General features: G+C 29.9%; 2 protein-coding genes and 1 long non-coding RNA gene across 3 annotated transcripts in view; 2 read left to right on the top strand and 1 right to left on the bottom strand.

The window, feature by feature from the left end:
• Window positions 1–206: 206 nt before the first annotated feature.
• Window positions 207–1,682, top strand: LOC111681220 (dynein axonemal assembly factor 10). Its single transcript, XM_023442960.2, has 2 exons — window positions 207–608; window positions 667–1,682. Exons 1-2 carry the CDS (start codon window positions 334–336, stop codon window positions 1,514–1,516), a joined length of 1,125 nt encoding a protein of 374 aa, XP_023298728.2. The 5' UTR covers window positions 207–333; the 3' UTR covers window positions 1,517–1,682.
• On the bottom strand, window positions 1,616–4,284 carry LOC111681214 (tetratricopeptide repeat protein 27). Its single transcript, XM_023442953.2, has 4 exons — window positions 4,230–4,284; window positions 3,802–4,172; window positions 3,231–3,730; window positions 1,616–3,176 (listed from the first exon to the last, which is right to left on the bottom strand). The coding sequence occupies exons 1-4, from the start codon at window positions 4,282–4,284 to the stop codon at window positions 1,727–1,729; spliced, it is 2,376 nt and encodes a 791-aa protein (XP_023298721.2). The 3' UTR covers window positions 1,616–1,726.
• Window positions 4,285–4,502: 218 nt separating this feature from the next.
• LOC124420447 overlaps window positions 4,503–14,412 on the top strand; it is a 65,779-nt gene continuing 55,869 nt past the window's right edge. The window contains exons 1-2 of the long non-coding RNA XR_006941213.1: window positions 4,503–4,732; window positions 13,949–13,968. This is a non-coding gene — a long non-coding RNA (uncharacterized LOC124420447). The remainder of the gene's footprint in view (window positions 4,733–13,948; window positions 13,969–14,412) is intronic.

Raw genomic sequence — 14,412 nt, 5'->3', positions numbered from 1 at the left:
ATGAAATAAAATTAAAAAAATAAACCAAAATTCTGAATTAAACATAATTTAAAAACAAAGCAAACTCTTAATATAAATTTAAACAAATTTAAATACTTTTAAACAACCATATAAATAAGGCATCTCTAGAACTATACCAAACAAACTGGCATCTCTTTTTTTTATGACAGCTGTTTGTCAATTTTTGTTATTATTTGTAAACAACATGCACCTGCTAGGAAATATCTTAGCAACCGGTAAATAAATATCAAATTGAAACAAAATTCCAGAAAAATCGTAACAAATAAGTTTTAAAACCCAAAACACATAAATATTTAACTCTAATTCATCAATATGGACAAACCCCAAATGATAGAACATCTTCATCAAGCGGTAAATTACACCGTTTATGATACCAAATGGATACCTTGTTCGGCAAAACTGGTAGTTTTGGGTTCCAAACCCAATAGTCAGGGTATATTGGAGATTTACGAGTTAAATGAAAATAAAATGGATAGAGTAAAGTCCATAGAGAAAAAATCTGCCTTTAAATGTGGTTCCTTTGGAGCATCGTCCCTAAGAAACCGACATATGGCCATAGGTGATTTTCAAGGCAGATTGCAAGTTCTGTAAGTCTATTTAAACAACTGTAAGAGAATATAAAAACTTATTGTAATCTTCTATTAGAGATTTAGAGCGTCCCGAGATTCCGGTATATAATGTAGAAGCTCATTCCTCTATTATTAACTGCATAGATGCTTTGGGTGGCAAACAAATGGACTGTGGTGCTCCGGAGATAGTGACGGGTAGTCGTGATGGTTCGGTTAAAGTGTGGGATATTAGACAGGGTCAAGCTCCTGTAGTGGATATGACCCCGGAAACATCTACAGGAGATTCAAATTCATTAAATCCTAAACGTGACTGCTGGGCTGTGGCCATTGGCGATAGCTATAACAATGAAGAAAGATGTGTGGCCGCAGGCTATGACAATGGTGACCTGAAACTATTCGACTTACGTCAGCTGTCCGTAAGATGGGAGACATCTTTGAAAAATGGCATCTGTGGCATAGAGTTTGATCGTAAAGATATACCCATGAATAAAATGGTAGTGACGACATTAGAAGGTGGTCTTCTTGTTTACGACATGAGAACTCAACATCCTTCTAAAGGCTTTACGTGCTTAGAAGAACGTAATGCTGGTAGATCGGTGGGTTCAAACGGTGTTATCACTGGACCCAAGGCCACCGTGTGGTGTGCCAAACATTTACCACAAAATCGTGATATATTTGTGACCTGTGGCGGTACGGGTTCTTTGCGTTTATGGAATTATGAATATCCTGAGAAGAGGAACAAAGAGGGTACAGATGGTTATAGTGAGGGCATTGCAGGTTCTCTGCATATGCTACATGCTTCTACTCTATCTACACAACCGGTACACTGTTTTGATTGGCATCCTGATAAAATGGGCTTAGCGGTATGCGGTGCATTTGATCAAAGTGTTAGAGTGTTAGTGACCACAAAACTTAATTTATATTAATATTAGTTAATAAATTAACTAAACTAGTTTGTATATTGTTTATTGAGTATAAAAATGGATTGATGGTTAAATAAAGGAAAGGTACGATCATAAGCCGCATTTAGATGAGAAAACAAACATATTTGAATTTGTATTTCGGAAGCTACCCGATGTAGGAAACGTCTTTAATATCGCTTATTAATAACATTTTTTCAAAAACACTTTTTTCTTTTACGCTCCCATTCTTTGTTTTACATGTGTGGTCATTTCCTCCAGCAAAGCTTTAACTTTTTTCAATAATTCCTCATTCTCAGGAAACTGTATAGGTTCCTTTTCTATGGCTCTAATACAGGCCTGATCTGCTAAACGTGCTGAATTTAATTGCGAGGTAATCATAACCTCACTTTCATCTTCTGTGTGATTATTAATGGCTTCCAAGGATCTTTGACTTAATTCCTCACACAACTCCAAGGCTTTTTGGGCAAATGGTTGTTTGGTAGACCAAACTAATTCCTTGGCGGTATAGGATCTAAAAGCTTTAACTAATTTCTCACCCTTCTTGAGGGGAGTAGGAGCCAATAGAGCTGCCAATTCCCATACTTTAGGCTCTGAGCCATGTTTAATACACTGATGACCCATTAAAGTGGTAGCTTTTTTCAACAAACGTTCTGGAGTTTGGCCCTTGGCATCAGGTTTGCCTTCAGCTATGGCAGTCATGGTTACACACAAAACTTCCAAATCCAAGTAATGAGTTTTCAATTCCGATAGCCTATTGTAGGCATTCATGGCATCCTCAAAGTGACCAGTATCCACAGAGACCACCATAAAGTTTTCCCATACTTTCCAATTGGTATAATTGCATTTTAGTGACTCGGCTAAAACCTTATGGGCTCTCTGTTTGTCTCCTAGTTTTATTAAAGCCTTGGCCAAATTGTTCCACGATTCAAAGCCTAAAGGTTCCAAATGCGTGTAAGTTATATAGGCATGAACAGCTAGTTGCCATTTCTCCAGCATGATGGCAGCATAACCCAAACGCAGCCATATCTTTTCTTGCAACGAATTAATTTCCACCGATTTTTCATAGTGTGGTATGGCTTCCTCATATTTCTTATGGGCAAATAAATAGTTGCCCCAATAGGCTTTAGCTTTACCACTGGTATGTTTGGAAAATTCCCAAGCTGTTTCATAACAATCGGGGTTATCGGTAGCATCACCCAGCAAACAGTAGAGTAAAACGGTAGGTTTTTTCTCCAATTCCTGTTGTATAATTTCCGCTGCCTTGTGACGCAATTCTAGTCGGGTATAGCAATAGATAACTTGTTCCCAGTTTTGTATTTTTAGATAAATATCTAAGGCTGTTTTTGTCATGCCCAAAGATAGTAGAAGTTCACATAATTGAGATTGTACCTGCCATTTAGGCTGTAGAAAGGCGGCAAAAGCATAGGAAAAGCGATCCTTGACACTGAAGTCATGTTCGGAGAGTAGCTTAACAGCTTCTTCACATTGTTTCCAACTGCGCTCCACGGTACGTCTATGATTGGACTCCTGAACACAGTTGAGAAGCAACGCTGATTGGCGAACTTGTAAAGGTCCGTGTTCTTGGTACAATAAGGTTTGTGTATAAGGCTCCAATTCCTCATCAGCCAAACGATCTTTGGGTTGAGAACGTTTCAATTGGCGCCTGCAAAAGTTCACATTAAAAAGGGCTATTTTATAGGAGCTTCTTACTACTTACACTTTTGTCAAAACCAAAGCCTGCAAAACACTGGGTATGGTCATTACCTCATTATCCTTTTCCTCTATAAAACGTATTCTCTCTAGACGAGTATCATCTTCTAAAAGCAAAAGTTTGGGTATTTTAGTTTGGCCATTAGTTTGCTTAGCGGCTGGCAATTGTTGATCTTCTAATTGTTCCACCTTTAGGCAAAGTTGTGGCAGAGGTTTTTGTTGGAATTTTGTACGTACTCCTAGGATACCCTCAACATTTAGTTGTACTTTAAGATGATCACATAGTTGATCTAAAACTTCTTTACATTTCTCGCCACGATGATATTGTAAGTAGGCATTGGCTACTTCCAGATACAATAAAGCTTCATATTCTTTATTTTGTAATTCTGTGAAATGTTCTAGCAGCCATTCGGCTTCTTTTTTAACGTGTTCCCAAAGATTTGCAGTCAATTCATCGATGCAATGTTGATGTAGACATAAATAGCGTAAATGCCACCAGCGTAGAACCTAGTAATAAAAATTATTAATGGAAAAGAAATAACATTTTAGGTATTTTTAAACAAATTTTCTTCACTTACCACACAATCCTCTTGACCTTTCAATAATTTCTTTAAAATATCTCTTGCCACTATTAAAAATTCACCTAAAACTACATTGGGATTGATTTCTTCACCATTCTCTTTCAGTTCCTCAAAAGGATCAGGAACAAAGTTAAGGTTTTCTTTTACAAATTCTTGAAATTCATTCAAATCATCAAAGGGGCCGGTAAAATTATATTGAGCAAAAACAAACAATAATTGTATAGCCACTGGCAATAAATCTTCAATTTGTTCTTTAGTCAAATCTTCAGCAGCATCCTTACATGTCAACCATTTCTTTAACAAATCCTGTAAATTGGACACTTTCCATTCTTCACACCAAACACGTTTTAATGAATCATTACACAATTCTGAAAAGGAAAACTTTATTATTTACACAGTTTCCTTTAATTTTTCGGCAATTTTACCTTTTATTTCAATTTTATCATTAAAATTACACAAATATTGTAGATTTAAATGCATTTTTGTACAAAAATTCTAGAATATTTCACCAAAATAATACAAACACGTTTAAAAACGTTTAAATTGTTGAATGAAATAAATAAATCTCATTTATTTTGCTTTTTGTTTTGATTCAAATGCTTGTTCTTTTTTACATTTGTTTTTGTTAAATCACACACACACTGCGAAACAAAACAGCTGTTTTTCTTTAGAAATAATATATTTTTGCTGCACCCTGTTGAAAATTAGCGGTATTTTTAGTTGATTTTTTATTTTTAGCTGAAGAAGTTGTGAAAATTGTGAAATGTTAAGAAAAATTAAAAAAAATCCAATTAAAAGATAAAAATTTAAAGAAAAAATGTTTAAAAGTGTTAACAAATAGTTATAGTAATAAAAAATCATAAAAATATGTTTGAAGAATGTATAAATATACGGAAATATAGAAATTACTTTTGAGCCGGCAACAAAGGTAAGTCACTGTGTAAATATAAAGAAAAGATGGTGGAAGCCAGCAAGTTTTTGTGGTGCAGGAAAGTAAATGTTACAAAACAACAAGTAAAACATAGCATTTGTGTTTATCCATAAATCCTAATATTTCAAAACAAAAATTTTCTTCAAGACAACGAAAATTTGTCTCTAAATTTATTCTCAAGCCAAAGTTCCATTTTCATCATGGCGCAATTAATAAGGTGCATGTTTGTTTGTTCATGCTGAAGTTTTGCGGCAAAATTAAATGTCTTCACCTTATAATCTAATAAGCCTTGACAAGCAAAACAATAATAATAATGAGTAAAAGACTAGTCTCCTTATTCATAAATTTATTAATCACTTATTTTAGGTTTATTATGCACATTTTCCATACAAAAATCCTACAATAAAAAGGTTTTAATGAAAAATCGAAATTAATATGAAAAACCTAAAATCGGCTCTAATTCCTTAAATAAGTCTCCAAACGACAAGATAAAGAAAATCTATGAACACTTAAGGTTTTTATGATAAATCGGCTATAATCTAGAATCAGCTCCAGTTCTATAAAATTTATTTTCTATAAGAAATCTGATAAAAACTAAAAATGGCTATAGTTCATTTAATAAGCCTAAAATCGTAAAAAAATAAAGAAAATCTGTGAGCATTTAAGGGTTCCATGAAAAATCGGCTAAATTCGGATCTAGTACCTTGAATAGGCCTTCAATTGACAAAATAGGTATAAACATTTTTTGATCACTTTCTTATGAAAAATTAATTAAAATCTAAAATCGTAATTTAATCTTTAAGTAAGCGTCCAACTGATAAAATAAAGAAATTTTTTATCACTTTAGTTTCCTATGAAAAATCTACTAAAATCTAAAATTAGCTTCAATTCCCTAAAAAAGACTCCAATCGATGAAATACAGAGAATCAGTGATCACTTAAGTTTTCTCGGAAAATTTTGGCTAAAATCTAGGCCCTAGTTTCTCCGATCGACAAAAAAAAAGCCAAAATAATCTGTGATCACTTTTGTTTCCTATTGTCTTTAGTTCCCTAAATAAGACTCCAATCGATAAAATAAAGAAAATCAGTGATCACATAAAAGTCTATGAAAAATTTCTCTAAAATCTAGACTCTAGTTCCTCCGATCGACAAAATAAAGAAAATCTGCGATCACTTTAGTTTTCTATTTCTATTCCATCGTTTTGTATATAAATTACAGGATTAAGTTTACATTTTTGTAACGCTTTTGTGTCATGAAAAGAGAATCAGTGATCACATAAGAGTCTTTGAAAAATTTCTCGAAAATCTAGACTCTAGTTCCACCGATCGACAAAATAAAGAAAATCTGCGATCACTTTAGTTTTCTATTCCTAATCCATTGTTTTGTATGGAAATTACAGGTTTAAGTTTACATTTTTGTAACGCTTTTGTATCATGAAACTTTTATATTTGAATTCAATATAATTGTGCAAGCTTTTACTTAAGAGTGTAAAAGTTTAAAATTGTATAAGTGTTATAAAAAGCTTTACTCTTATTGTTAAAAAAACTCACCATTAACATTTGTATTCGAGCAGCTTTTGAATGCTTTTTTTAAGTAAAGCTCTCTTAAATAACAAATGCTCTCTTTGATTTGTTTAAAAATCTCTTAATTTTTTGTTTTATAAAAGATTTCTTTTAAACACCTGTTTTAAGAGCAAGTTGAAAATGTTTGAAATTTTATTTAATGAAAGATTTATGTTTATCAAATTTTTTAAGAAACCACCTCTAGTTTAGGGAGACTAATCTGTTAGTCACTAGAGTGCTGAAGCGATGTCACTTTGGCCATGTTTCGCTTTTTTGTTAGACTAGAATTGAAGTAGAAATTTATGTTTAATTTTATTGCCCTGTATTCAATGATTTTATAATTATTTTTTTTTTGTAATTTAATTAAATTTCAGTTTCAATTGCTGTATTATTATTTTTGCAATTCCTTTGTTACAATTCATTTGAACTCAAAAAGTCATTTATTTATATCTTTGTGTTTTATTTAAACAGCAAATAAACTTTTTTTAATGTCAGGGCTAAACTGTGTTATTGTAAAATTGTTGAATTAACAAAAAATTGTTTAAACAAAAAAAATTGTATTGAAACTGAAACTATTATTCATAATTACGACTCAAACTGACTGGTAATTTAAATTGAAATTAGTTTATCAAGTAAAAGTTCAAAGACCTTAAAACAAAAAAACTCGTCATTACCTAGAGACATGTAAAAAGCACATGAAAACCATAATAATTATGGTGAACTTGCCTACGGTAAGCTCTGCCATAATAAGGTCATTTTTTAAATTATAATAAAATCCATTTAAATTTTATATAATTTAACAAGAATAAAGAGGTTTTACTGTTTGTCTCTTATTAAGTCCATTTTATTTTTTTGTCGTTTTTTTTGATGAAATTTTTGTCGGTATTGAATTTCAATATCATTATTTTATTGTCCTCTATACAGTTTTAGTTTAAACAAAAATAGTAAAAAAATATATTGTGCTCCACTTTCATTAATATCGAAAAAAACTCTTGACTTGAAATGCATTTTCAGCGAAAGCTTTATTATAATGTCTACAATTTTTATTATTTATTTGTATATTTTTAATTTTTTTTGTATAACTAGACCCCTGCTGCAATTGCACTTCAAAACAACGTGAACTTGATTGTTTAAATAAAAATGTTTGCTTATGACAGACTAAAGAAAATGTAACAAAAATTTCGAGGAATTTTTATTTGCAAATTTGAAAAAAAAGGTTTAAGAACTTTTTTTTATTAATACTAAGATTTTCCAAGATATATTTAGTCTTTCTCAATCATTTTTAACCATAATTTAATAAATATTCTTTATTATTATTACTTTCAAGCCCCCACTCTTCATCCCAAATATTGTTAGAATTATCGTATGAAATGCGGAAGTTGTAGAATGTTTATGTCACTTGACCTTCAAGTAGAGAGAACAAAAAAAATATTAGTATTTGTTTATTTCTTTTTTTAAGACCAGCCCCTATTTTAAGAATTTATTAACACATCTACACACTCTCATCTATAAAACTACTCTATTCTAAATCATATAAACTAATATAAACACGATTACTATTAGTTTTGCCTTATAGGCAACAAAGTTCTAATGATATCATTTGACCATAAATAAAATTCTACAAAAAAACATAAATTTTTACGCGCCAAATAAACAATACGTCGTATAATAATGATTAAAGTGTTTACACTAGGTGTAGAGAATTTGTTCTTTGGAGATTTCAAGCTTGAGAAGTAAAGAAGTAAGGAGAGTAAGCAATAAAATAGAAAGTGTTTTATTAATAGATATCTAAATATATGTCTAAATTGTAGGATTAAGGACCTTAACATAAGCCTTTATATAAAGTGTATATAAAGTGTAAAAGGTTAAAACTAATTTTGAGCGAACTTTTTGTTAGTTATAGAGCTATTATTCTAAAGCTAAATTCAGGTTTTATGATGATTTGTTTGATTTGGGGTTTATTGAATGAAACATAAATTATGCAAAAGGTTCTTCATTCACAAATTGAAGCTCCAGACTTAAATATAAACTAAAGAAGTGTTAAAGCTAATCCTCAAAACTTTTTGAAACAAGTGTCTTAAATCTCCAAAACAAGTGTCTTAACATCTTAAACGAACTTAACAATATATATGGAAAAAAGTGTTTGATATACAAAAAAAGTTTAAAGTTTGTCTCAATCAGTGTTACGATCAGATTCAAGTAGTGCCAGTGTAAATTCTTCGGAACAAAATTGCAAAGCTGAAAATTAGTCTTCATAACTTCGTAAAAGTATTGAGAAATAAAAAGAAAAAAATATGTTTTATATTAAAATATGCTCCAGACTTCCGCTTAAATTGAATTCCAGATTAAAAAAACAGTGCTGTGAATTCTTGAAATTATGCAAAAAATAGTTTGTTATAGATTCAACACCTAACAAATATTGTTAAAGTACAAAGGAATAAAAAGAAAAAATAGATAAAAATATAACAAATCAATTGTAATGAGACAAAAAATTGAAAAAGAATGTAATGCCTACCAGGAAGTAGACATTTTTCTTTGAAGCTGAAGCCAGTGTAGATCAAAAAACGGTCGTAATGAAATTGGATATTTGCTCCGGAATGATTTGAGCCTTATTCGATCAAATATAGTGATAGCTGTATCAACCCAAAGTTTTCTTATTTTTTTATTTCTTCTTATGAGAAATAAAAAGGCAAAACTGTGCAGGAATATAATGCCTACCAGGAAGTGGAAATTTTTCTTTGAAGCTGTAACCAGTGTAGATCAAAAACGATCCCAATGCAATTGGATATTTGCTTCGGAACTATAAGAGTCTTACAGGAACGAACCATCGACCGCAGTCGTGCTGTTACAACAACAACAACAACATTTGTTTATACTACATATGTCAAATTCTCAAAGCGTTTTGACATAACGCTGGCATGTAAAATGAAATAAAAAGAAAAAATATTAAGACAAACTCTCGAAGCCGCAAACAAACCGATCGATAAAAATCCTAAAATCGTTGCTAGTGTAAACACTGCCGCATGTAACTGAATCCCCCAAAAACTAATAATTTTAGTTTTTTTTAAGAAATATCAAGAACAAAAATCTCAATGTACGCAAAAATTTTTTTCGTATATAATTCATCTAATGACGGGTACTAAAACTTAGACTAACAATCAGCTCTAGCCAGCCAGCCAGTCAGTCAGTGGCAGTTTAAAAGTATTTATAACATTTAATTGTTATTACTGTCGCTGTTGTTGTTGCTACTTAGTAGTATTATTATAGCGGTTGCTAGATTCTGGCGCATATTTTAAATATCAAACGACCTTGAAAGTATTATTATTTGTATGTATGTAGAGGTATATATTTACATATATACATACATATTTAAATACGAGTAGTTTGATTTGATTCAGATTTTTTTTGTTTCCATTTCAATTTTTATTTATTAGAGAAGTTTGTTTTTTTCAGAACTTGTTGTTCTGGCTAAAAAAAAACAATTTGAGACAATCTTATTCCGAAGATTGTATACGTTCATAAAAAAAACACAATTCGGGTTTAAAAAACAAATTACAATATTTATTCACAAACACTAGTAGGTTTTTATCATTTACTTGACAAGAAGGCACGTCCGGTACTTAAATAAGTCTGGACAATGATCTTCACTGTTCAAGTGTCAGAATGCTACTTAAATTCTACACAGCAATGTCGCTGCTTTTATACCCTTTTGCACACATAGTTGTCATTAATTCGTAGGGATCATTATACATTAACATAGTTGCAAAATAAGGTAAAAACAAAAAGTAACAAGGTTGTATTTCATAAAGAACGTTAAATTCAAACATATGCGTTAAATTTAAATATTGGTGTGACTTTTCACAGGGTTGTATATTAAACAATAGTTAATTCATTATAAGCAAACGTTAAATTCAAAAGTATTAAATTTAGTGGAAGGGTTGTATTTTAAACAAACGTTAGGTTTTAAATATAGTTTTAAATAATAAAAATATAATAAAATACTGTTAAATAAATATGGACTGCTACAAATTGAATTTGTTTTATTTCATTTAAATTGTATTTTTGTGTTTTTTTTCACTCTTTACTCTTTTAAATCATCATAAACTATAATACACGTGTTATAAGGGGGATAAATTGTTTTTTGTTGTTGTTCTATAGTAAGCGTACACATGTCTGGGGAACTAGGAAGGGAAAAATAAAATTTAAATAATTTTATAATAGAAATGTTTTTATAAAAAAAATTGTTATTAAATATTTAATAGAAAATACGTGCTATTTAAGAATCATTTGTTAATGTTTAGAATATTGTAATTGGTATTGAAATTTTTTTAGAAAAAGCAGTTAGATTTTAATTTTTTTTAGAATCTAACTGACGTTAGTAATAATAATGGGCAATTTAATAATTTAGGGTTTTAAATGAAGCTGTAAAGTTAGTTTAAAAAAGGAAATATTCGCTTATGAATTGAAAATCTTTTCATTTTTGTGGTTAAAGTGACAGTTAAGCAAAAAAACGTATAAGCAATTTCCATTAATTTATCAAAAGTAACTTTAAGTTACCTTTGAAAACGGAACAATGTGTCTGGTTGCGTTTCAATTTTTGTTTAAATTACTTGTTTGTAAATTGAAAATCTTTTCTTTTCTGTGGTTGAAGAGATAGTTAATCAAAAAGACGCCTAAGCAAATGCTTTTAAAGTATTAAAAGTAGCCTTGAGTTACCTTTGAAAACTGTACAATGTGTTGTTCTTGTGTTAGACTTTAAGCAAAAAGACGTCTAAGCAATTCTCATTAGAGTATCAAAAGCAGCTTTGAGTTGCCAGTGAAACCCCAAAAATGTGTTGCTGTGGCGTTAGTCTTTAATTGCGTTTCAATATACTTTGATTTGAAAAGCTTTTCATTTTTGTGGTTACAGTGACTTTTAAACAAAAAAAGTAATTGTCATTAGGGTATCAAAAGCGGCTTAGAGTTGCATTTGAAAACTACAAAGTGTTGTTCTTGTATTAGACTTTAATTGAGTTTTAACGTTTTTTTTTAATTGTTCGCTTATAACAGCAATCATGTAGTTAAAGTGATAGTTAAGCAAAAAGACGTCTAAACAATTGCTATTAGAGTATTAAGAGCAGCTATGAGTTGCCTGAAAATGAGTTGCTATTGCGTTAGACTTTAATTGAAAAGACATCTAAGCAATTGTCATTAGAGTATCAAAAGCAGCTTTTTATAATTAAAGTGTGAGTTAAGCAAAAAGACGTCTAAGCAATAGCCATTAGAGTATCAATATTAAAGCTTAAAGTTGTCTTTAAAAACTGAACAATGTGCCATCTTGTGTTAGACATTAATTGCGCTTTAAAACAATTTTTTAATTATTTTTGTAAATTTATTATTTTTATCTAAAGAAATAAATAAGTAATATAATTTAAAAGTCAAAAATAACATTTTTCATTTGCGTCTAATTAGTATGCGCCTTTATTTACAAATTAAAACAGAATTCAAATTAATGAGAAAAAGAATCAACAACAATTTACACTCATTTTTTTTTGCATTTGCTGTAAAATGTCCTTGAGACAAGTCAATCATATTTGTGGGATTTTAATCGAGTTCATCACAATTTTTTTTCTGTAATGTACTGAAAAAAAAAACAAAGTCAACAACAACTGCAGCACAACAGCAAATCGTCAGGTTACTAAACTCTATCGGGGTATTTATATTTTATAAAACAAGCGCATCATCAACAGGCAAAATAAAATATATATATGACTAATAATTATTTCTTTATAGTATAAAAATAAAAATTATTACAAATACAAAATAACAACAATAAAAATGACGCTTTGACTAGCTGTCAGCTTTACTCATATAAACAATAAAGCCACCAACCAAATAACCAACCAACCAACAATGTCTTTCCTCCATCTATATTAAATCGTCTGTTTAATATTGAAAATAAAAGTAGAAAGACGATATCAATTTTTCTCTATTGTTTCTCATTTTTTCTTCTTATTTTTCTGTAATAATATGCATTTTTTTCTGTTGTTTCCAAATAGATAATAAATTTAATTTATATATTAATGGACTCATATAATGATCATATAAATATTATTATTTATTACTGTAAACAAATTTATATTATTTTGTTTTTGTTTATAAAATATTCTCGTATATTGTCAACAATGGCAAAAAAAGACAACAAAATCACAAAATAAATTTCTTAGAAATTTTTTTGTTGTATTAAAATGTTATTAATTAAAAAATATATAAATATATTCATTGACCGCAAAAGATAAAAAGAGCCATGTTTTGAACATGTGTATATCTATAAACTAATTAGTCACACTTATTAGTAGTTATTAGAAATAATCGTGAAAACAATAATTTTGACATTTTGTGATTTGTTTAAACTATTACTCTCAGATTTCGCCAGAATTAAAAACTTAACTCAGACCACAGACTAGACTAAAGTATATACTATACTGTGAACTGAACAGTATATATAGACTATATATACTGTTCAGTATATATAGTCTATATATACAGTCTAAAGTATCAAGACTGTAAACTAGATTATAGATCAGACTATAGACTACACTATTGACTGGACTTTATACTAGAATATAAATTAGAGTGTAGACTGTAGACTAGTGTACAAGCTAGAGTATAGAATAGACTACAGTCTAGAGTGTAGACCAGACTATAGACCAGGCTATAGACAATACTACAGACTAGACTATAAACTAGACCGTAGACTATACTACAGACTTGACTATAGAAAAACTATAGACTAGACAATGGACTAAGTCATAGATTAGACTATAGACTAGGTTATAGACTACACCATAGACTATGGACTAGACTATAGATAAGACTATAGACTAGACTATAGACTAGACAATAGACTAGACCATAGACTAGACAATAGACTAGACTATAGACTAGACTATAGACTAGACTATAGACTAGACTATAGACTAGACTATAGACTAGAATATAGACTGGACTATAGACTAGACTATAGACTAGACTATAGACTAGACTATAGACTAGACTATAGACTAGACTATAGACTAGACTATAGACTAGACTATAGACTAGACTATAGACTAGACTATAGACTAGACTATAGACTAGACTATAGACTAGACTATAGACTAGACTATAGACTAGACTATAGACTAGACTATAGACTAGACTATAGACTAGACTATAGACTAGACTATAGACTAGACTTAAGGCTACATTATATACTAGTTAATAGAATAGACTATAGACTACACTATAGACTAGGGTATAGACTAGGGTATAGACTAGACTATAGACTAGACTATATACTAGACTATGTACTAGACTATAGACTAGGCTATAGACTAGACTGGACTATATACTAGACTATAGACTAAACTATAGACTAGACTATGGACTAGTCTACACTATAGTCCAGATATTGTCCAACCTATTCTATACTATGTTTCAGACCATAGATTAGATTCTAGTCCAAACTCTAAACTATAGTCCAGTTTATGGATCAGACTGTATATTTTAAGTCAATAAATATATTTTTAATATACATATATAAAAGATCTTCTCCTAGAATCATAATTAAGAATTATCTATTACTTTCTTGACAAAATTGTTAATCTTCCTTTTCTCCTCTTTTTTACAGTTGAAGGCTAAACTATCGGGGTAAGTCAGAAAACCTTTTAATGGATATTTAAAACAAAATTTAAATTAACTTTTTTTTCTTCCAACTTAAAACCATAAATAAATGTTTAACTATTTGTTTAAAAGCAACAACATTAACATATTATCATTTTTTTCAAAATGATCTTGATACCTGCTATTAAATATCAATCATTTAAACAAATATTTAACTTAATAATTTGTCACTTAATTTAAATGTTCCGTCAGATAATGCAAACTATGAATAAACACATACACACATTCAACATAAAAATTATGATTGTCAGTGTCAAAATTATTTATCACCTTTAACTAAAAAAAAGTTCACCAAAAAAAGAACTAAAAACTCATTTGTCCTCTGTGCTCTTGGCAACAACAAAAACATAATGTTACCTTTTTCTAATTAGCAGAGAGATAGAGAGAGAGAGGGAGAAACAAAATCATACT

This window comes from Lucilia cuprina, chromosome 5 (assembly GCF_022045245.1).
Source record: "Lucilia cuprina isolate Lc7/37 chromosome 5, ASM2204524v1, whole genome shotgun sequence".
Taxonomy (NCBI): domain Eukaryota; kingdom Metazoa; phylum Arthropoda; class Insecta; order Diptera; family Calliphoridae; genus Lucilia; species Lucilia cuprina.
The sequence above is the reverse complement of the archived record's forward strand: the minus strand, read 5'-3'. Positions and strand labels throughout refer to the sequence as shown.

Bases quoted from the DNA above. Each gene is read 5' to 3' on its own strand.
- LOC111681220 (XM_023442960.2), top strand. From the start codon at position 334: ATGGACAAACCCCAAATGATAGAACATCTTCATCAAGCGGTAAATTAC. The intron at 609-666 runs GTAAGTCTATTT...ATCTTCTATTAG, and splicing joins CAAGGCAGATTGCAAGTTCT to AGATTTAGAGCGTCCCGAGA.
- LOC111681214 (XM_023442953.2), bottom strand. From the start codon at position 4,284: ATGCATTTAAATCTACAATATTTGTGTAATTTTAATGATAAAATTGAA. The intron at 4,173-4,229 runs GTAAAATTGCCG...TTTCCTTTTCAG, and splicing joins TGATAAAATTGAAATAAAAG to AATTGTGTAATGATTCATTA. The intron at 3,177-3,230 runs GTAAGTAGTAAG...GAACTTTTGCAG, and splicing joins GCTTTGGTTTTGACAAAAGT to GCGCCAATTGAAACGTTCTC.